The following is a 23610-nucleotide window of genomic DNA, read 5'->3' on the forward strand; positions in this document are numbered from 1 at the left end:
AAATAAACAATAGATTAACCAATTTTGTCATACGATGTACGCATGAACGATACTCTCTATAACTGAAGGTAACATCCCTTACACAAAAAAAAAAAAAAAAAAAAACCGTACACATCCATATATTTCCAGGGCGAATGCATTAAACATTCATATATACCTTTACTTTTTCAAAAATTTATTCTCCTGAATGTCCTTTTATCTTGGAGATCTACTTATCTAGACACGTTTTTAGTTATTTTAATAACTTTGAAGGAAAAGTGTTGATTAAAAAAAAATAAAATGAAAGCATTAATGTTCATTCTTATTAATATAAATACACGCTTTCGCTAGTTGCAGGTATATCAATTGGTAAAAGAAATATTGTTTTCTGATAATTAAGTTTGGTCCGTCGCGGGACGTTTGCGCTTTTTGACAGGACATTTGCACTTTTTAAATAGACATTTGGGCTTTAATGTTTAGGACATTTGCACTTTTTAAAAAAAAGACATTTGCGCTTTTTCAACATAACATAAAAAATCATTTAATACAAAAAGACACAAAACATTCATACATTTATATACATCAATCTTTTCTCATCATGCTTGTGTCAGATAAAACTACAACACTCCAAGAGAGTTGATGGGAGTAAATTCCTTATAACACACAATAACTCTTTCTAAAATTCAACAGGTACAGCAGGTGGTTTAAAAATAAAATTTTGGTCTTCACAAATTGAAACAATCTTAGATAAACTATGATGGTACAGTTCCTCGGACTTTCCATGCAACAGAATAACCACAAGAGGAATATAGTTTCCAATTTTAATCCACTAATAAGGAAGCTAATTGAAGAATTTTGGTCAAAATTTAATTGTTCCATCCATAAAAGTTTCGTTTTCTCTATCGTTTACCGAGAAACCGGTGCGTTACACTTGCGCGCATTACCATTACATTTGCGCGCGCAAAAATCATTACGTTTGCGCACTGCATTTGATTACATTTGCGCGCATTCTTTTAGAGGTAAACTCGGGTAAATAAGGTAGATTATACTTATTTATTTATTCAGCTATTATTTTCGAGCAGGATAAGTCCGTTTTATTACGCACTCGCACTTAGTCCTGGAACAATATACAGATAAAAATGCAGAAAATAGTAAATCTAAAGATTAAAAGTACTAATTTTACACATCATAATATGCTCAAATATACACTAAGTACGCTTGGATTCTGCCCAAAGACTTGGAGGAAAATGAAAATCCGGTGAAATACCTTAGCAATTATTTATGATGCATCTCTATGAAATATTCCCTGACTTAAGTGTTCTATCGATACGGAAAGTAATTCCATCGTACACAAACCCACTTTGCTGAACTAGTAGACATTATTGTAAAGGTGCCAGCTGAAGCCCGCCTCCGGGCCCATTGTTGGCCTTGGACTGTTTTTTTGCTCTTTGGTCACATTCCCCGTTTCCGTTCTCTATTCTATTATATAAGACATGTATTTGTCAGTTCGAAAAATAATACAGGTAACGATAATTATATCACATCTATATATTTACAATTCCTCCGTTTCTAGTCTCGTCAGATATGATCCTAGGACAGTGTACTCCTAAATCATTCAATGTTATCAGTCTAATAGTATATTTGTTTACCATCAAAATGGGGAAACAGGTTGAAAAAGAGGATAATGAAAAAGGTAAAAACTAATTAGTTTTACGTAATTTTATACATGTTAATCAAAAGCCGTTTAGTCGATTTTCTTGACAACATTGCACATAACAATATGTGCAGTCTCGTAAACTGTTTAATACTATGACAAAAAGTAATATAAGTATTTTTAAAGATACTATATCGTCTGGTTAAATACAACATAGACGGGGGTCTTGTTTTGGAATACAGTATAGAGAATAATGGTTAAAAAGTACAAAATAAAGGACCAAAACTTTCAAAAATAGAGAAATATAGCCTTTTATAGAAGAAGAAGAATACAGAAAAATGGGATGTTGAAATACGTGTATAAAGAATAGAGAAAAGTGGGCAAAAAGGATTAAGAATAATAAAAAAATTGTATAAAAAATTAAAAAAAAACACATGAAAAAATCCGCATCCAGACCCTCATAGAACACCGTAATTCTCTTTTGTATAATTGCTTACGATTTATCGCTGCAAAAAACGCATATTCTTGCATCAATAAAGCAGTCGTCCTTCTTTTGCATTTAATGGGATTCTTTTAAAAGATATCTGGGTGTCCATAACGTGCACACCATATTAAAAGTAGGAGGTTTTGTAAACTATATCAACGTAACAAATACTGTCTTAAAAGTATGTTTCTTAATATAGAGGAGGGGCCTGATAGGCGGGGGGGGGGGTCTCATCACGATTCACGAGTTGATTTTTTTGTCAATCACGATTCACAGAAAATAAATGTCCATGATCACGGATCACGAAAATATAAAAAAAAAAATCTGTAGAAAAACGGATCACGATAGCGAAAATGCACCGATCACGAAGAACGAAAATAACCCATCAGGCCTCTCATAGAGCTATCAGCAACATTGCATTAATCCATATCGTGTAGTAGTGTCTATTGATGTTGGCAAGTGGATGTTGGTTTTTGTTTATTTTTGGAACATGCTATAGTGTTTTATTAGATATCATTTCTGTTGGCTATGGACATTCCGTATATCGTCAAGTTATCGGAATTCCAATGGGGAATAACTGTGCACCACTTATTGTGGGCCTGTTTCTGTTTTGTTACGAGTTACAATTTATGACTAAAATCAGCAGATACCCAACGAAACAACGTGTGATACAAAAATATAATAACACTTTTAGATATTTGGATGATATATTGGTTCTCAATAATGACGATTTCAATATGTACACTAAAGAGATTTATCCTACTGAACTGACTATGAATAAAGCTTATACTAACAATGAATACTGCCCTTTCCTGAATCTTGATATCTATATCTTTAACGGGAAGCTTAATACCAAAATTTACGATAAAAGAGATGATTATTTTCATTTCCTATTGTTAATTATCAATTTTTAGAAGGTGACGTTCCCTTGTCAACATCTTATGGTGTTTATATATCTCAATGTGTTCGATTCGCTCGTGTATGTAACAAAAGAATTTTATTTTAATGACAGAAATCTCTGTATTACTGAAAAATTATTACACCAGGGTTTTCGATATCACAAACTTGTCAAAACATTTACTAAATTTTATCATCGGTACAGAGACATCATTCGTAAATATAAATCATCAGCTTATACGTTCAGGTATTTCACATCCCATCTTTTATGGTAATATTCTATACAAAGAACAAAAATGTCGTCATTCTCCTTCAAAGGTAATCAAACCTTTAAACAGACTTATTCAGAAGGGATATGGTTACGATACCGTTATAAAGTCATTAAAGATGGATTTTTTTGGATTTAATATTTATTCACTCATTTGGTCTTTGCCTCGAAAATAAACACATTTATTCTAAAACCAGTTGTTGGCATGCTACGGGTTATGTTCTTCTCGTATATTTTATGATGGTATGATACTAAACCCTTTCAATCAGTTTGTTTGAGGTCTGGAGCTGGCATGTCAGTCACTGCTAGTAGTCCTTTGCCAATTAATATTGATCATTGTCATTTTGCTTAGTTTCTTCTGTTACCTATTCTAACATTTTAAAACTGAGTTTCAATTAGAGCTGTCCGAGACACGTTAACGTTTGAAGTACAAAAACTAATTCTGACACCGTTTTGTAAATAAAAAGAGGAACATTTTTTCAAAGAGTAGAAATGAATAGTATATCGAAATCATACATGAGATAAAATCAAAGCGTTCACAAACAAAAATAAATATCAAATATCAAAATAAGTATGTGCTAAAAACAACAGTGTTAAAACAATTGAGTTTAAGTAATCACCGTTTGATTGTAAATAAAGTAAGTTTGGATTTAGAAAGTATTTCTTGAATGTCTACACTATCATGTCTTGCTTATTTTTAAAGATGTTACAGTACCGTGTTGCTGTTCACAGCGTTGGATCTTAGCGTATACCGGATTCTTTGGTTTTGTATTTGTCTATGCATTACGCGTGAACTTTAGTGTTGCTATAGTTTGTATGGTAAAGTCTTTGAATTCTTCATCATCGAACAACATCAGTGATATCAATGGCACTTCGTCTACATGTTCTGGCAAAGCTGCAGAGAGAGAAATTTTTAATCAGGTAATCAATAATAGTGGTAATAAATAACTTGCTTTGAAGGTATGAACCCCTTTAACCATAAACATACAATACTAACGTCAGAAAGATGGAAAAAGGACATCTAGACTATTCTATTCGTTTTTAAAACTCATCTTCTCACATCAACAAATGAAATCTAAGAGGAAAATTTATCACGTTTACATAAGGTAATTCAAAGCCCTTAAAGCCAGCCTCCGCTTTTTGCTCAAAAAATATCTCGAACTTTTACCATTTTAGTATTTTCCAATGTCAGTTTCGCTTGCAAGACACGCTAATACTTGTCGAATTTGTATCAGGTACGGACCCTTCGGGTTGACTTGGTTCTAAAAAATGGTCATGCTTGGACTTACTTCCGGCCGGCCGTAAAATTCCTTCTAAAGTGGGGCGTCCGCTTAGTTGTGCATGATGCATAAGCACGCAGCCATGTCAGATCACTGTGAAGGACGTTAAATCCGATGCCTCGAGTAGAGAGAGTCCTTTGCTCTCTACACTTTAAAGGACCCTCGAAGCAACACTAAGATGGGTCCTCGGGTGGCCTGCTGCATGGCAAATATCGGCTCCGATCTAACATACCCATTTTTCAAATGCCAGTCCACATTTCACACCCTTTTTATGGGTCGACCTTCAATATGTAATTTGTTCTTGTCCTAATTCGCCAATTTAAGTTAAGCTATCAACATTCAACGAAATAAAATCATTAACTCAGGTATGCAAATTTAACCCCAAAAAATGTTGAAATATAAGGATGGAAGAGAAATAATAGTATCGAGAGGCTTTCAAATGATTATTGCCTGAGGTGATCCCACTTCATTTATTAATTGGATGTCCGTTTGGCTTGCGAGATGTATAAATACACAGCCACGTATTAAGACCTCGAGTAGGAAAAGGCTATGCTCTCTGCATGTTAAGGAACACTTCCATGTGTGGCATGTTGGAAGACAAAATGTCCGTCTCTATCAAACATACGCTCTTTTTATGTAGCAGCCTAAATCTCCCACAATTCATCTTAATCAACCCTGTTGCAGATCTTATCTAAAGTATTTTTTGTTTGTGTTCTCGACCTAACTATCGTGAGATATTGGCCAAAGGACTTCATGCACAGCAATCAATCAATATCAATAGAATATGGAATCGAGAAAAATTACTCATTAACATGAGGGTCTCGATAGGGGTCCTTCATTTCTGTATTCTTTATTTTTTTAGGTCATTTTTCTCTGTTCTTTATACTTTTTGCCCATTATTCCCTATTCTTTATATTTTAGCACCTCATTATTCTATATTCTTTATTTTTTTTGGTCCATTTTTCTCTATTCTCTATATTTTTGCCCATTATTTTCTATTTTATTAACTACCATCCACACCCTCTAACATCATGTCAATCAAGAAGTAAGACACAATACAACTGAAAACATGGATATGAAACTAAATTATTGTTTACATTGTGATAAATTCAGTACAATGCACGTGAGAGTTTTCTGTGATACTTTCATGCAACTATCTTTCAAATTCATGACTGTGTATTTGTATTGCTATGTCAATATTTTAATTATTTTGAAATCAAATTAGAAAGTCCTACAACAGTTCAATTCATGCAAGATTTCAATTAAACGAACGATATACCCTTAAACATGCTGATTGGTTGATTCATTAAATCATGCAAAACGTTCAGTGGCAAATATTTCATGACAATGACCATCTTTTTTTGTGTTATTTACAAAGAATTGATAAAATCAATGTCTCTTTTATGTTTCAACATAATGTAATGACAATTTGTTCAAAAGTGACGACCAATTTTATGTTAAGGAGAAGGGTTCGATAAGGTATAATAATTTATAGATACTGATCAGACTTGAAACATCCCTATTTTTAAAAATCTTTATTATATGCTTACTTTGACATTTTTTTTTCACACATGCATAATGGATTCATACTTTTATTGACCATTACAGCATGCTGAATTTGAATGGGAAAAACAAATCCAGTCAACACTACTGGCGTCTTTTTTCTATGGGTATATTGTTACTCAAATTCCTGGTGGCTATTTGTCAGACAGATTTGGTGGACGACGTGTATTTGGTACCGCCATGGCAGTAGCATGCGTGTGTACACTTGTGATGCCTGTGTGTGCGAGAGTATCTGTTATCTTGGTTTACGTTCTTCGTGTCCTGCTTGGACTAGCAACGGTAAGATGATGTGAACTTTCTGCCACCTTATGTCAAACTATTATATTAAGTTCTTGTGAAAAAGCATTCTACGCAGATTCTACTTCATGCAAATGTTAATACATGATATGACCTATACAATATAGACAAAAGATCCATTAAACCACGTTTAATAATACCGTTTGACACACTTAATTCATATGTTATTTAATATTTAAAAAAAAACAGTAATAGGATTTTGACTTTAGTCTTTGCATTTTAAGGGCATTGCCATCTTGATACTACAGTGAGGTGAAAGTTTATGCTCTATGTTGAAGGCTTCATTGCGACTTTGAGATGAAGAACAGAAATAAAAACGCGCTGTTTCTTTGCTTTTGTCGCTTTCGTGTACGCTTAGTTATAACTTGTCATGAATTAGTACAACTCATTCTTTCTTTTCCATAATAAAAAAGATATCCTATATTATAGAGAAATAGAAAATACTAACTAGCAGGACATCAAGGTAAAATAAAAAGACGAATAGCCCATTTACATTTATCTTTTCCAAATGAATACAGATTCATCATTACACATCCTACTGAAAACTAGTATGGACAAGAGATAGCATAATACCGACCAAAAAAAAAAAACAAACACAAAAAAGACATCCAAAGGTCAACGTTCAAATGTAAACCATTGACAGGTGTCTTTAAAGGGAAACTTCGCAAAAAAATGAAAAATTGATATTATGTTGATTATGTATAAAAAACCACGAATTCATAAATATTAAAGTTTAATTCTGCTAGATAAGAGATCACCATCGATTTTAAATTTAGAGTATCACTTCTCCGCGTGCGGCCATTTTGACATCATCCCTGAATAGAAACCACGATATATCTATAAACCACAAAGGACCAAAACAAGCAGTAACCTAATGTAGCCGTAATTGAGTGTCGATATCTTGTCAAGCGTACGGTTGTTTTACCCGACAAGGAAAGCCTAAACAGTTTCCCGGGTCACAAAAAAAGATTATAATAGACATGGTTGTGCATGCAACCTTTCCTAACTAACTTGATACGGAAAATGTAATTATATATAATTTTTTTTTTGAAAAACTAGTACTATGGTCTGTCGTTTTGAAACTGTTTTTTTTTTTTACTAAGTTTTTGAAACAAGAAATGTTAATGGAAATTAGTTAAAAAGTTCAAAGTGATAAATTAAGTGTTCCGTGTAAAAATGTTTTCGAAAATCTAGTGTGTTCATAATTCATTTATGTAATAATCTTATTTAAATAAATTCGGACCTTCCCTTATCTGATCACCAGCATTGCTAAAGGAATTGTTCCCAGGGGTATTGTGAGTTGACACGTCCAGGTATTCAAGCGATTTCCTTTCGGGCTTGAAAACTCTTATTACACAATTACATAAAGCAAGTTCGTGCATCACTTCACCTCTGAGGGTATTGAGAAGTGTACACGGCCGATAACTTGTAACTTTCCATTTTGAAACTATCAGGTGAATATACATCTTTGTCTTGCGTGTCCGATAGTGATATGCTAGTCTTTACTAAACCATAGATATAATAGCCATTATATATATGACTAAACTCATACGCTTGTTTATAAATAACATTTATGGTGTAGAAGAACATTTATGAAAATCTAAATAATTCCAAAAAAAGATTTGATAAAATAAAAATATATTTACATATTTTCCAAACGTAAATTGGGGAAAATGTAAGTAATTACTCGTTGTCAATAGTTATGGACATTTTGAAACGTACAAATATTGATTTAACAAAATGTACGCACTTGTCGATCATTGGATTATACGCCTAGATAGAAGGTTACGGAACTATAGATAGTCGCAATTTAGAATATATACATGTATATTGAATATACGAGAGAAACATCCAAAACCAATCTGATTTAAATACAGGTCGATATCTAAGTGTCTCATAAGTCTATTCTAAGGCTGGATATTTGATCTCTGTTTTTATTATGAATTGTTGTATATATATATATTGTTTGATCAAATATGTGACACTATAATAAAATAATTATTTATTTATTTTATTTATTTTTTTTATTTTTTTTATTTATTTATTTTATTTATTTTATTTATTTTATTTATTTTAATTTATTTTATTTTATTTTATTTTATTTTATTTTATTTTATTTTATTTTATTTTATTTTATTTTATTTTATTTATTTTATTTATTTTATTTATTTTATTTATATCTAACTTGCTTTGGTTCATCAAAGTTATGCACATAGTAAAATCACAGATTTTTATTTCCATAAGATTATTTTGAACAGTTTAAGAAAGTCGTCATCATCTCAATGGTTGTGTATTATATATAATAATGTAATAATGTGAACATGGTTCTATTATACCTCATGTCATTTTTCCTGTTCCGACATGCATGTAATATATATGCCACTGGACGTACACTAATGATCCCCAAAAAGCTTATTTGAAGAAATAAAGAAACTTCACTCCGAATTGACTGATAGTAGATGTGTTAACGTCTGGTCAGCTAGAAGGTTGATTAATTTATTTAGTTAGCTTAAAAGGGAGGGGGGATAAACCATTCCTAATATTGCACTTATGCATAAAATATTAAATGAGAGTAATATAAGAGAAAATATAAATACGAAAAGTCGCATATCTGGTAAAAAAAAGTCTCACTGGCAACTATAGAATTTCACGTACAATTGTCATTCTTAATCGAAATAACGGACAGTCATTAAAATACATGCATGTACACTTTGATAAAAAGGGGTGCTGCAGTTGCATATTATTCATCATAAATCTATTTCAAGTATATACTTTCCTGTCATTCTTATAAGTTACCGCAGAGACATGTAACTTTACATCTCTAGTTAACGACAATCAACCATTTAAATATTTGAATCTGATGTGACTTACCGTTCTTCTTTTTCTTTTTTCATCTTTTTTTTTTTTATTTGAGCAGGTACACAAACATTGTAATGTTAGATATACTGTTCCCAGGTTGGAATGGGGGCCGTGGTTGGGGGTGAAGTATATCGAAAGTTACAAAATAAGAACGTTGTATTTATGAATTTACATGAAGAATTCTGATCTTGGGCGTATGTTTCTTTTTTTTTTAAGTTCAGTGATTTAAATTGAGAGAAAAAAATATAGTCAGAATTTAAATCGTACCGGCAATTTCTACCTAAGACTCCTCTAAAATCATGAATGGTCATGCTTCACAATCATCATGCATTGGTACAATCGTATCGGTAGTGATTTACCTTGACATTTCCGGGTATAACAGCTAGCTACTTGTAAATGTGGTTAGGTGACGTCCCATGAGGTCTTACGTATACAGGTTCACATTTATAATGGTTTCTGATATAACAAGGTTTTATGACATCCACACTTCTGCATGTTCTGTATACCAAATTCTTATCTTATTTTCAGACCAAACGAGGATATGAATATTTTCCAGGAAAAATATTGAGTATCAAAGTATCAAATTAATTTCGGGATTTTTTTCTTTCTTAGTATTAAATCACAGAAACTTAAAGAAAATATTGCTTGTCCACTTTAGGTGTATTCTTGTCAGTTAAGACTGACATATATGTCTCTGGTATAAAGTGGGTTTATGAATGAATAATAAGTCTTGTAAATGTACAAGATATAAAGCACATTGAAAATTGATTCCTCCGGTCTGTCTCCATTCAAAAAAGGAAAGTTGACGTTAGATTGATTCTGTTATTTTTTTTAAACATCGTTGGTCAAATAGCTTAAGTATGTATACGTTGTGAGATTTTAAATATTTTAATAATGGCATTACCGATTAGGTAAATGTAGATAGCTGTGGACGGACCAAGCTATATTAATCATGTAACCGCGATAATTTTCTCTAAACATTGAAACATTCACGGTTAATACCCATGATAATTTGAAAAAGTAAGTACAGTGTTTGGTTTATACGCTCGTTTTCGTGGGCCATTTTTATTTGTAAAATTATTTAATTGAAAGTAATTCAGAATTTCGATGTTACAACAAAATACTCACCTATCTATTTTAAAATAAAGCTTACGCAAAATATAAAAGATATACATGTATATAACGGCGATTCAGGTATTTTGCCACCATATTCCTCCCCAAATAATTAATGTTTTTATCATTCATACGAAATGTTGTTCACACCTGTAACGGTGAACCGTGTTGGCTAAAATTCACTGAGTGAAGATCAAAAGAATAGAATTACAGAATGCTAATCTTTTAATTACCTTGAATTAACCACGCATTCAACAGGTGGTCACTTAGTGTCACAGTACAATACACGGATCATATAAACCCGAAGGCAAATATAAAACAAGCCCAAACGAAAAATTAGACTGAAGTAAAAGAAGGTGAGAATACAAACATGCATTTGTAAAACAATATCAGTTATATATGTTTGTTCAAAATATCCGTCGGAAAAAAAATTCATGAAAATATATTCTATTGTATGATTTACTTTTATTACTATAATCATATCAGAAATCCTTTAAATATAAATTGTACATTTTAATTTTGAAAGTTGCACGGCGGATCACTTTACTTTCTTAATTATTAGTTGGTTAATAGCTACGCCAAAAGTCGTCGATGCGCTTTAAATCGCGTTATTAGATGATTAACGAACAAGACTTACAACGAGATTTATTCACTCCCGGCATGCAAAAAGACTTAAACTACGTCACATAAGTCAGGAAGTTGGAATAAATTAAATTATTAATTCCCAATTTTCTTCTTTATTAGTGTTCATATCCAGATAAAACTTGGTAAATATGTTTTTATGGTATTATGAACATAATAAGATGAAAAGTAAAAAATCGCGAATTTTCCCTTTAAATCAATAGGTTCAGCTCTTAATCGATAGGACCGAAAACAAATGATTCTACAGAGATAATCAAAGAAATGCCATCAACACTTTTTCCCAAAAGGACAAAACATTCAGATGTATCTAAAGACAACACTGACAAAAGTTCCCGACAAACACGATAAACTAAATAAGGAGATGTGGTATGATTGCCAATTTAACAACTACCTAACAGAGTCAAATGAATCGGATTTAAGCAACTATATCAGTGCATATATTTTGTATGATTAGAATTCGAATAGTTTGAATGTCTCTTTGGTATTTGACGCCTCTTTCTTACACTTCACATGCTACATTCACATCTGGAGCACCTGAGCTCAATCCTGTTTTTGGTGAGGAACGCGTTGCTCAGTTTTTAGTTTTCTACGTATTGCTTTGTAGACTGATGTTTGTCTTTTGGTCGTTTTTCGTTTTTTGCCATGGCATTGTCAGTTCGTTTTCGACTTATGAGTTAGATTATATCTTTAGTATCTTCCGCCTGTCTTTTACAAACTGTTGGTGTTAAACAGTTTTTTTCAGCAACTGAATCCACGTGATAAAAGATTCTGTTTTTAAATATGTCGTTTTCTCAAAGAAGGAGATAGGAATTCTAATAACATGCAGTTAGGTAACATAATAAAATCTGTATTGTTGCTAGATACCTCATTATCGTATCAAAATATTTTATCTTTTTTCCAGGGAGTTTCTTTCCCAGCAATGCAGTCCATGTGGGGACGATGGGCTCCTCCTTTAGAACGTAGCAAACTCGTCACTGTCTCTTATTTAGGTTAGTAAAGAACACTCACTATTCATACTAGCTTTAAACTATGTTAAAAATCAATCTTCTTGTATTTTAGGAACTGGAGTCGATTTATGTTTTCTTACCGAGGTAGAAGGAGGACAAAAAAAATTGACCCTGCTTCGGAGACCCGCATCGGCCTATGAAAATTTCTTACTTTTCAAATAGCTTGTGTACATGACACGGGTTATGTTCTTCTCATATATTTTATGATGGTATAATACTAAACCCCTAACAGGAGGGATAATTGTGCCTGATATTCATATGATGAAGACATAATCTTTCAATCAGTTTAATTGAGGTCTGGAGCTGGCATGTCAGTAACTGCTAGTAGTCTGTTGTTATCTATGTATTATTGTCATTTTGTTTATTTTCTTTTGTTTCTTATTCTGACATCGGACTCGGACTTCTCTTAAACTGAGTTTTACTGTGCGTACTGTTGTACGTTTATTTTTTCTACATTGGCTAGAGGTATAGGGGGAGGGTTGAGATCTCAAAAAACATGTTTAACCCCGCCGCATTTTTGCGCCTGTCCCAATTTAGGAGCCTCTGGCCTTTGTTAGTCTTGTATCTTTTTTAATTTTAGTTTCTTGTGTATAATTTGGAGTTAAGTATGACGTCCATTATCACTGAACTAGTATACATATTTGTTTAGGGGCCAGCTGAAGGACGCCTCCGGGTGCGGGAGTTTCTCGCTACATTGAAGACCCATTGGTGGCCTTCGGCTGTTGTCTGCTCTATTGTCGGGTTGTTGTCTCTTTGACACATTCCCCATTTCCATTCTCAATGTTATGGTATTTCTTTCTACTTCGTACAATCTAGTATCAGTATACCACAATCTTAATCACGTGTCGTGAAAGCTGAATTTTATATCACACATAAATACTATTTCACTATACTTGCTTTTTGTCGCTTTTGCCGAAAGTTTTCTTGGAAAACGTTTTATTTCTGAAACTGACCGAGGTAAATATAACGAATTTATCGCAGAGTTATTAGATATAAGAAGATGTGGTATGAGTACAATGAGACAACTCTCCATCCAAGTCACATTTTTTTTAAAAGTAAACCATTATAGGTCAAAGAGTACGGCCTTCAACACGGAGCGTTGGTTCACACCGAACAGCAAGCTATAAAGGGCCCCAAAAATGACTAGTGTAAAACCGTTCAAACAGGAAAACCAATGGTCTAATCTATATCAAAAACGAGAAACGAGGAACACTTATGAACCACATGAACAAACGACAACCATTGAACATCAGGTTCCTGACTTAGGACAGGTGCAAACAAATGCAGCGGGTTTAAACGTTTTAATAGGCGCCAACATTCACCCTACCTGAAACAATAATGTAACATCACAGCATAGAAAGACACAATAAAAAATATCAATTGAAATGGCTTAACTCAATCAAAAGACATATTAACAAAAACAAGTTAACATACACTGAACGAATAAATTTGATCTATGACACAATGTAAATACAAAATAAATAAAACAAGGGGGTTAGATGTAAAACAATATCAAAAAGACAACCATAACCTTGGACAAAATGCCGCCAAATAAAATAACGTAAACAGCTAAATGAAAATAATTTTGTTGTAAGGTATACATGCAGTACGGAAATAATTTTTACAAAATACATAAATTTAGTTGTTCCTACCTAGTACGAGAACAAAAGTGAAAATTTATCGTCATACTAAACATTTACCAAAGGTGACCATTAAAATAGTGACTAGATATAACACTGAATAAGTAAACATTAAATAACAAAAATACATTACAAATTGTATCAACAGGTAAAGTCAACACGAAAGTACGATTTGAGAGTACTCTCAGTTACTGAAAGCTAGTTAAAAGCCAAAAACAATTAATAATAAAAAATCATGCATCAGAGACTAAAATCAACTAAAACACATCCCAGGGATTTAGTGTTATGTTCACCATTATCAGTTATGCTTAATATATATTGTTTTCAATTTAATGCTATGCGACTGTCATAAAAGAGAGAGGTTCAGCTAGCTATAAAACCAGGTTTAATCCACCATTTCCTACATAAGGAAATGCCTGTACCAAGTTAGGATATATGACAGTTGTTTTCCATGCGTTTGATGTGTTTGAACTTTTTATTTTGCCATTTGATAAGGGACGTTCCGTTTTTGAATTTTCCTTTGAGTTCGGTATTTCTATTATTTTACTTTTTTCTAATGTATTTATACTATTCTTAATTGTGCAACTTGCAGGAACCATGTTTGGTAACGTAGGAACATTTGCATCATCCGGGTATTTATGTGAATTTGGCTTTGATAATGGATGGGGTTCTATATTTTATATTACTGGTATGTACAATAGTTTTCAGCGATTTTGAATAATGCATTGCCTTCGATGAGTTAATTATTTTTAAATAAATGGTCGGCTTATTAAAGCTATAAGGTTCTTTTTTTTGCGGTAATTTTTTTTCAGACAGCGCAGATCTAAATTCGTGCTAGTTCTTAATACACCTTTTAGAAAAATAAAATCAATACTCGCCGAAAATCAATTTCGCGTGGAAAATTCTATTTGTTCAAGATTGATGTAGTTCAACTATACTGCAATTTATCCTCGGAAATACTGCATTTACCTCGCGGAGGTTCTTACTATGTACACACTATCATGGTAGCAACACTAACAACAACAACAAAAAAAGTATGTTGCTCGAATATGTTAAGGCAAATGAAGCTTTAAGATAATGTCGACCCATTCGATCATTGGCGTAGTAGTAGACTAAACAAAAACCCATTTTTATAATCTTATACTGTGTATTCATTATTATTCGTGGGATACAAATTTTCGTGAATTTCGTGGATACAGGTTAACCACGAATTCATGTTTTCAATGGAGTACACATCTTCTATATAGATTTGTATAAAATTGAGAATGGAAATGGGTAATGTGTCAAAGAGACAATGCAGACTTTGGCTAAACCACGAAATCAAATATCCACGAAAATACAATTTTTCCTCAGTCCACAAAATTGGTATCCACGAACATAAATGAATCCACAGAAGTCTAGAAGTTAGTATGTGCCCTCTTTCATTTTCATATTTTATTTTTTATAATTTTGCGAAACTTGCTGATTTGCTTATTAAATGCAGAATTAGATCTTTTCAAAGATTCTACATGAGAGTCAAACTGGTGATAGCGTGTTTGGTTTTGGTTGTATATTTTTCAATTACAGGTGGTTTAGCCTGTATATGGGTGGTTGCGTGGTTTTTTCTTGTCCGCGATACTCCATCAGACCATCCCTGGATCAGTGAAGCAGAACGAGACTATATAAATAACAGTATAGAATATGACAACACAAAAAGGGTAACTTTAAAACTTGAAATCAATAGCATATGACGAAGAAGCGCATAAAACAATATGACCTAAAAGTAGAAGACATATAGACGAAGGATTACAAAGAAAAATTCAGATTGGCTGAGCCACATGAAACCCGTTTCAGAAGTGTCACTCAGACCTAGTCGGTTTTAAGTAACAAATATATAGACATCGTAAAGATTCAGTAGAGAATCACGGTATTAGTCTTATTGCGATTGAGCACATATTAGCGAAACCAAATGTTATTATTATGTAAAACGGAAGATTGGATGATTTACTTGAAAACTTGCATGCATAGCCTATGGTAAAGGAGGTTCTGGAGGGGGGTCCTTCATTTCTGTATTCTTTATTTTTAGGCCATTTTTCTCTATACTTTATACTTTTAGCCCATTATTCTCTATTGTTTATATTTTAACACCTCAGTATTCTCTATTCCTTATTTTTGTTTTTGGTTCATTTTTCTCTATTCTTTATAATTTTTTTTGCCCATTATTTTCTATTCAGTAAACCCCCACCCACACTCTCATAACATATGGTAAAGCTTGGGGTTACAATGCAATAAAGAAAAGTTGAAAGCATTAGTAACGAATCTTCATAAAATAACTTTATAGATATATAAATCGGTATTATGTGGTATGATTTTCATTAAGACAACTCTCCACCAAAGACCAAATGACATAGAAGTGAGCAACTATATGTCATCGTATGGCCTTCAACAATGAGCAAAACCCATACTGCATAGCAATCTAGAAAAGGCCCCAAATTTGACAAATGTAAAACATTTTAAACGAGAAAACTAACGGACTGATTTATGTAAAAAACGAATAACAAATATAATATACAGCAACACACGACATTCTCTGAATAACATTCTCCTGTCTTGGGACAGACACATTCAGAATGTGGCGGGGTTAAACATGTTTGCGGGCGCCCAACCCACCTCTAACCTGTGACAGTGGAGGAACAGTCCAACATAAGAAACAATAGTTAGTTTATGAACTTCTATGTCGTGTCCTGATGTCATTTATTGTGTTTAACTGTGAATTTACAATGCGTTTATTCTAGTCATCAACAGTTCCATGGATTGAAATAGCCAAATCACCAGCTGTAATAGCTTGTATAACTGCGCATGTCTGTAATAACTGGATAAATTATACTCTTTTAACCAGTTTACCTGCATTCATGAAAGCAGTCCTGAAGTTTAACATCAAAAGTGTAAGTTTTTGACATTTATATATGGAATCAAATTTTCGTCGGTTATGGGTAATCATTAATCTATTGTTATGTAACAGTTCTAATCTTTATTTGTTCTTAAAAAAGGCGAGAAGAACCAAAGAGGCAATCAAAATATATAAGTTGATAAAACACTGTTGCAAAAAAATAATGGCGTAAAAGACAAATAAACCACAAAACATTATAAAGAAACTCGAAATTAAGCAAAATGAAATCCACTGAAACTATGGGGAGCTTATGTGTTTTTGAACGGACAGGTTATCTTGCTCCGCTGGTGCCACCAGTCATGTTGCGTATGGAATTTAAAATCCGATTACAGGTTGCAATCGACGATTTCACAATCGAGATCAATCGAGGAAAGTAATATTTAGATAAAAATTTTGAATTCATCGACGTTTAATAAACAACAACTGAGTGTGTTACACATGCGCATTGTGTGTCAACATCTGTGTTGTCTATTAAACAAACATTCCGTAATGGTCAGCTAAATTATGATGACAGTTTTCAAACGAATCAGTTAGGGCTTTGGCAGTCAATAAACGGAACATTTTGAGAGTTTTTTGCTTTATTTTTTTATATTCATTCATACTGTTCGGTAGCAAAAGTAACGCGAAAAAAGACTAAAGTGTTACAGATCTTTCCCCGATTTAGGTTTGTGATTGTCCATAGGTATTTCAGTCTTCATTTCTGTTAGTAAAGCTGAACTTCAAGTAATTCTTGGTTGTAAATGTGTGATCCGATGTCAAAATAAGTCAAATTTGACTTTTTGTGCAATGGCTCCTTTTTTCGACACTTTACAATTTAGAAGTTGATGACTCGGTCAATTACATTTTTTTTTATTAAATTAATATAGAATGGAGTTTTGTCTGCTTTACCATATGTATGTCAAGCTGTGTCAGGATTAGGGGTAGGACTATTTGCAGATCTTATGCGATCTAAACAATTATTATCAACTACAGGGACAAGACGCTTATGGTGCAGCATAGGTAATATACATTAAGATATAATAGTTTGAAATCAGAATTTTACTTTATATTTCAAGCCTCGAGTCTACAATTTAACAAGCTACTCTACATTAATGATGGCCTGTGTGGGTTTTAAAGAATAGAGAATAATGTGCCAAAAAAATAAAGAATAGGGAAAAAATAGGCCAATAATATAATATGTATAAAGAATAGAGACTACTGGGGTGTTAATATATGAAGAATAAAGAATAATGGGCACAAATACAGAAAAATAGCTGTAATAATTAAGTATACAAAATTGAGGGACCACATCCAAACACTCATTAACTGATTAACGGAATTAAAGGAAAGTAAATACTGCACTTAATCAATTAAGGTTTAACAAAAACAAACAAAAAACATCGTTATTGTATAGGTTTGAGATATTTTAGTATATTTTCTCAACTTAAGCGGTACCACAATGGCTTATAGTTTGTTCTTTGTTTGCTTCTCTTTATTTTATAATGAAATAGTCCTGTAATTCAGTGGTTGTAAATGTAGTTGGTTGCTGTCTGTTATATTTACTTATAATTGTATTGTTATTTACCAAGCCTTATGTTTTTTTCGTTTGAAGTGTTTCACATTTTGTTTTGTCGTGGCCTTTTATAGCTGACTATATGGTATGGGTTTTGCTCATTGTTGAAGGCGTATCATACGGTGGCATATAGTTGTTTAAATATACGTCATTTGTACTTTGTTGGATATTTGTCTCATTTACAATCATACCACATCTCCTTATTCAATATTATGTGAATATATGTTTTACAGCGTTTCTTGGAGCTGGTGCCTTTTTAGTTGCCACTGGATTCGCGTCATGTGATCAGCGCAATATGGCAGTTGCATTTCTATCGTTAGCTGTTATGTTTACCGGATTTAACAGAGCAGGATACATCGTTAACCACGTGGACTTCGGTCCAAAGTAAGTTGCAAATAAGTGGTTATAAATAACAGAATACCAGATGTCATTTGGTATTTTCATGTTGTTAAATATCTGTCTAATTGGCGTATACCACACATGTCTTTCTACTTATTCTCATTCACTGCCATACGGTTAATATTTAAATTTATTTTAGCAATTGATAGATTTCCTTTAACCATTAAAAGTTCTTTTGTGGGTTTATGATTGCTTGCGTCAATTTTATTTTCTTGATAAAAAATATTACTAAATCACCTTTTAACTGATTCGGTGTCATTTTTTGTTGTTGTTTTTTTTTGTTGTTTTTTTTATTATTTACACTTGCAGTCAATACCTCTTGCAAAAAGAAAACTTTTTGAAACTTACGGTTTCATACATGCATCCACACAGAAATCAGTGCTTATGTACTTTCCCTCACCATTTTATGTTAATATACCAGTTCCAAAATTTAAATTGTTTTTTAATCTCACCAGTGCAAGCTTTATTTGTAAAGTTTGCGCTTTTTCTGTGTTTGGTTTGAAAGTGCATGAACAACTGGTTTCAATAATAAAACAATGTACTACATAAAAATAAACTTTTTAGTAAAACCCCATTGATTTTTACATAATTAAAATTGAATACTAGTATGTAAGTCCTGATAATCACGTGTTTATTGTCAATCGCAATATTTTGTAAAATTTTCACGATCGGAATTTGGTTTTTTATATAAAATTTATATAACTTCACTAGTAATAGCTTTCATTTTCGAGTTACTTTATTATTTTTACTAGATATGCTGGTGTTTTATTTGGCATAACTAATACTTTTGCCACTGTGCCTGGTATGGTGGCGCCTATAGTAGCCGGAGCCTTAACACCAAACGTAAGTACCAGACCTTACAGTGCTAAATTTACAGTTCACAATAATATTGATGTTGTATTACGTACATGGGAGGAGAGTAAATGCATGCATCCCCATGCCACCTTCAGACCCCTCGAAGAGATTTTGCAATGGTTCTAAACGTGCAGAGAGCGTTGCACTCACTCTACGAGGCATCGGATTTAACGTCCCCATTCTTACAGGACGCGACTGCGAATGTATACATCCCGCACAAAACAAAATGGACACCCCACTTACAGCACCCAACACCTAAATAAAAAAGACACATGTTCGTGTAATGTGCAATGTCTTAGTATATGTATAGACATAAACATGTTCGTGTAATGTACAATGGCTTAGTTTAGACATAAACATGTTCGTGTAATGTACAATTGACTTAGTAAAAACATACACATGTTCGTGTAAAGTACAATGGCTTAATTTAGACATACACATGCTCGTGTAATGTACAATATGGCTTAGTAAAAACATACACATGTCACAGTTGTGTAATATACAATGGCTTTGTATAAACAAAAATATGTTAGTAATTAAATTGAGAATGGAAACTGGAAATGTGTCAAAAGAGACAACAAACCGACCAAAGAGCAGAAAACAGCCTACAGCCACTCATGCGAGAAAATCCCGGACCCGGAGGTGGGCTTCAGCTGGCCCTTTGACAATAATGTATACTAGTTTAGTAACATGGACGTCACACTAAACTACGAAACATATATATGAACCAAAATAAAAAACATACAAGACTTAGAATGACCAGAGGTTCCTGACTTGGGACAAGCACATAAACATGTGAAGGGTTAAACATGTTTTGTGAGATCTCAACCCTCCCCTATACTTCTAGCTTGAAATAGCTACCTATACCGGCTGCTCTTATCTCAACCAATCATTATATAGTAAGTCCACCTAGCTTTTTAAGCATACATGTGAAACGTAGTACGATAGCCCGTGTTACATAAAAGCTTCAGATAGTGTTTAAATGGTTAATTTATCGGCAGTGGCTATATTTTGCTGACACCGGCAAAATAGAAAATAATTTTATGCTATTTTACCGGCTCTGATTGAAATATCTTAATTATTTCAAAAGCAAATTAAATCTAAATATTTTTGATTTTTAAAGCTATGTGATTGATTTTGTTTTATTGTATAATGTTATATCAAATTTATGATGCAATGATATTTTAACTTTAATTTTTTTATAACATACAGTTAAAAAATCTGAGAATTTATTCTTATGCATACATAACATTATACTGTGACTGATTTTAGAAATAATTTCAACTACATGATTTGATATTCTTTCATTGCAACAAATAGATGCTCAATATTTTTATTTCTTATTTTCACTTTGACTGATAATTGTTTTAAACGATTATATGCATCTCAAATATTGTTAGCTGCTTTCTTATTTAACTACCGGTATATCAGTAATTATTTGATTCTTATATGCTGACAGTGCACATTTTCGTAGTACTTACTTTATAAAAGTAAATATTAAATTTCACTCTTTACAAAGAACCGGCAAAATAACAAATTCACTATATTGCTGGTGCCGGTAAAATGGCCATTTCTATTGAAATATGATATTTTGCCGGCTTGAATTAAGATATTTTAATCAGAGCCGGCAAAATAGCATATATTTTTTTATTTTGCTGGTGCCGGCAAAGTAGCCACTGCCTAATTTATTTGGAATTGTCCATGTCCTATGGCTACCTTTTTTATTACATGATTAAAGTTCCACTTTTTATCTTTTCTAAATAAGATTCTTCAATCACATTTTAAGCCACGATGATAAAACTAATGGTGAAATAATTTTCAAATATTATGTTGATTGTTTGTATAATTATCAACTTTTATTAATTTATGTTAATTTATGTAAATTATTTTCATCAAATGAAGGATAGTCAAGAAGAGTGGAGAAACGTGTTTTATGTTTGTGCTGCTTTCTGTGTAGTTGGAATGGTGGTATTTGGATTTTTCTCAAGAGGTGAGATTCAGGAATGGGCGAAGGATCGCGAAGAGATTATTATTGAAAAGCCAGCACTTGACACAGATACAAAATTATGATAATATAATGTAGATTAGCAGAACATTTAAAGCAGGACCATTGGATTTAAATGTTTATATCTATACAGATTTGTAAATTACAAATATTATAAAAACGGAACATATGGGCCACTGTCTTGTATTATGAGAGGTCTGACACTTATAATATTTATGAATAATTTGATTTTGGATGCGACACATCTTCTGATTGGCTGAATGTTTTTTGTCAATCAGCTCATGTGATCGTGACGTCAGCAATGTTTTTTCATGATTCACTCCTTAAAAATGGAATTCACAATTAAATCATAAGGAATGAGTGTAATATTTTTTCTGTCTATTGGAAATAACATCAAAAATGTAGTGCACACTTTTAAATAACCTGCTGCACGGGTTATTAAGTGTGCAACACATTTTTAATGTTATTTCTTCATGGAAAAAAAACAATACAGTCATTCCTTAATTATACGTAAAACATATTATTATAGCATTACAAATAACATCCCTAAGATCTTCGATACGTTTTTCTTACAGATGACCATAATTATGTAGATATCTCTGATTCAGAAATGAGTCTTTTGTATACATGCTGTCCCAGGTTAAGGGAGGGTTGGCGCCTTCAAACGAGTTTAACCCCACCACATTCTGTATGTGCCTGACCCAAGTCAGGAGCCTGTAATTCAATGGTTGTCGTTTGTTGCTGTGTAACATATTTATTTTTCGTTCATTATTTTGTACATAAATTAGACCGTTAGTTTTCTTGTTTTACATTTGTCATTTCAGGGCCTTTTATAGCTGACTATGTGGTATGGGCTTTGCTCATTGTTGAAGGCTGTACAGTGACCTATAGTTGTTAATTTCTGTGTCATTTGGTCTCTTGTGGGGAGTTGTCTCATTGGCAATCATACCACATCTTCTTAATTTATATTTAATCTTCACACGAATTTTGGTGGCGTCACTTTAATCATTATCAAGTTATGCCCCTATATAAATCGAAAAATTGCAAAAGTTTTAGTTTCCGTTCTGTAACTTAAGTTTGCCCCAACCAAACATTATGAAACCTTTACACAATACTTATTACCACAAAACTCAGATCAAGTACAAATTTGGGTAGCGTCACTTTTATTGTTCTTGAGTTATGTCCCTTTATAATGTTGTATGCAAGCGGAGGCATCATCTGTGTCCATGGTGACACATTCTCCATTTATTTTTGCCTATTTTCTCTATCCTTTTTTTTGCCACTTTTCTGCACCGTTTGCCCATTATTTCTTTATTCTTTAAACACCATCCAGACCCTCATATAATGAACCGAATTTTAAGATCGTCCTGTAATTAAGTGCCGCTGGATGTTTTATTCAATTGTTTTCATGCAAATTACTTATAAATATTTTCCCATGAGATGTCTGAGATATTATACAAAATGGCAATATTATATTTGTATAACATTATGGAGCAGGATCTGCTAACCCTTCTAGAGCACCTGAGATGACCCCAGTTTTTGGTGGGGTTTTTGTTGCTCAGTCTTTAGTTTTCTATGTTGTGTTTATTGTGCTTTGTCTTTTTCTGGCGTCATCAGTTTATTTTTGAGTTTGAATGTCCCTTTGGTATCTTTCGCCTTTTTTTTTGTTTATGGTTCAATAACATTTTTCACCTTCTTGTCTAGTTAATTGTAATCATTTTCACCAATTGTTTAAGTACATCTTTATACTTTTAAAGTTCAATTTCTTCTGCAAATCTTGTTTCTAATATAAATAAGAAGATGTGGTATGATTGCCAATGAGACAACTCTCTATCCAAGTCACAATGTATAAAAAGTAAACAATTATAGGTCAAAGTACAGCCTTCAATACGGAGCTTTGGCTCACACTGAACAGCAAGCTACAAGGGGCCCCAAAATGACCCCAAACAGGAAAACCAACACTCTAATCTATATGAAAAACTAGAAACACCTTTTAACCACATCAACAAACGACAACCACTGAACAACATGCCCTTGACTTAGGACAGGTGCAAACAAATACAGCAGGTTTAAACGTTTTAACAGACACCAACCTTTACTTGAGACAGTAGTGTAACACCTATTTCTGATTTTGCCGCCTTGAATGAAACTGAAGCTACAGGTGGACATGAACATTCCAAAAGTAAG

General features: G+C 32.8%; 1 protein-coding gene across 1 annotated transcript; it reads left to right on the forward strand.

Moving 5' to 3' along the window:
• The first annotated feature begins 1635 nt into the window (after nucleotides 1–1635).
• On the forward strand, nucleotides 1636–21791 carry LOC127719298 (sialin-like). Its single transcript, XM_052225311.1, has 11 exons — nucleotides 1636–1672; nucleotides 3986–4203; nucleotides 6171–6404; nucleotides 11938–12025; nucleotides 14276–14371; nucleotides 15250–15380; nucleotides 16458–16607; nucleotides 17479–17611; nucleotides 18398–18548; nucleotides 19316–19406; nucleotides 21321–21791. The coding sequence occupies exons 1-11, from the start codon at nucleotides 1636–1638 to the stop codon at nucleotides 21486–21488; spliced, it is 1497 nt and encodes a 498-aa protein (XP_052081271.1). The 3' UTR covers nucleotides 21489–21791.
• The last annotated feature ends 1819 nt before the right edge of the window (nucleotides 21792–23610 follow it).

The sequence above is a fragment of the Mytilus californianus genome, unplaced genomic scaffold (genome assembly GCF_021869535.1).
Source record: "Mytilus californianus isolate M0D057914Y unplaced genomic scaffold, xbMytCali1.0.p SCAF_11, whole genome shotgun sequence".
Lineage (NCBI taxonomy): Eukaryota > Metazoa > Mollusca > Bivalvia > Mytilida > Mytilidae > Mytilus > Mytilus californianus.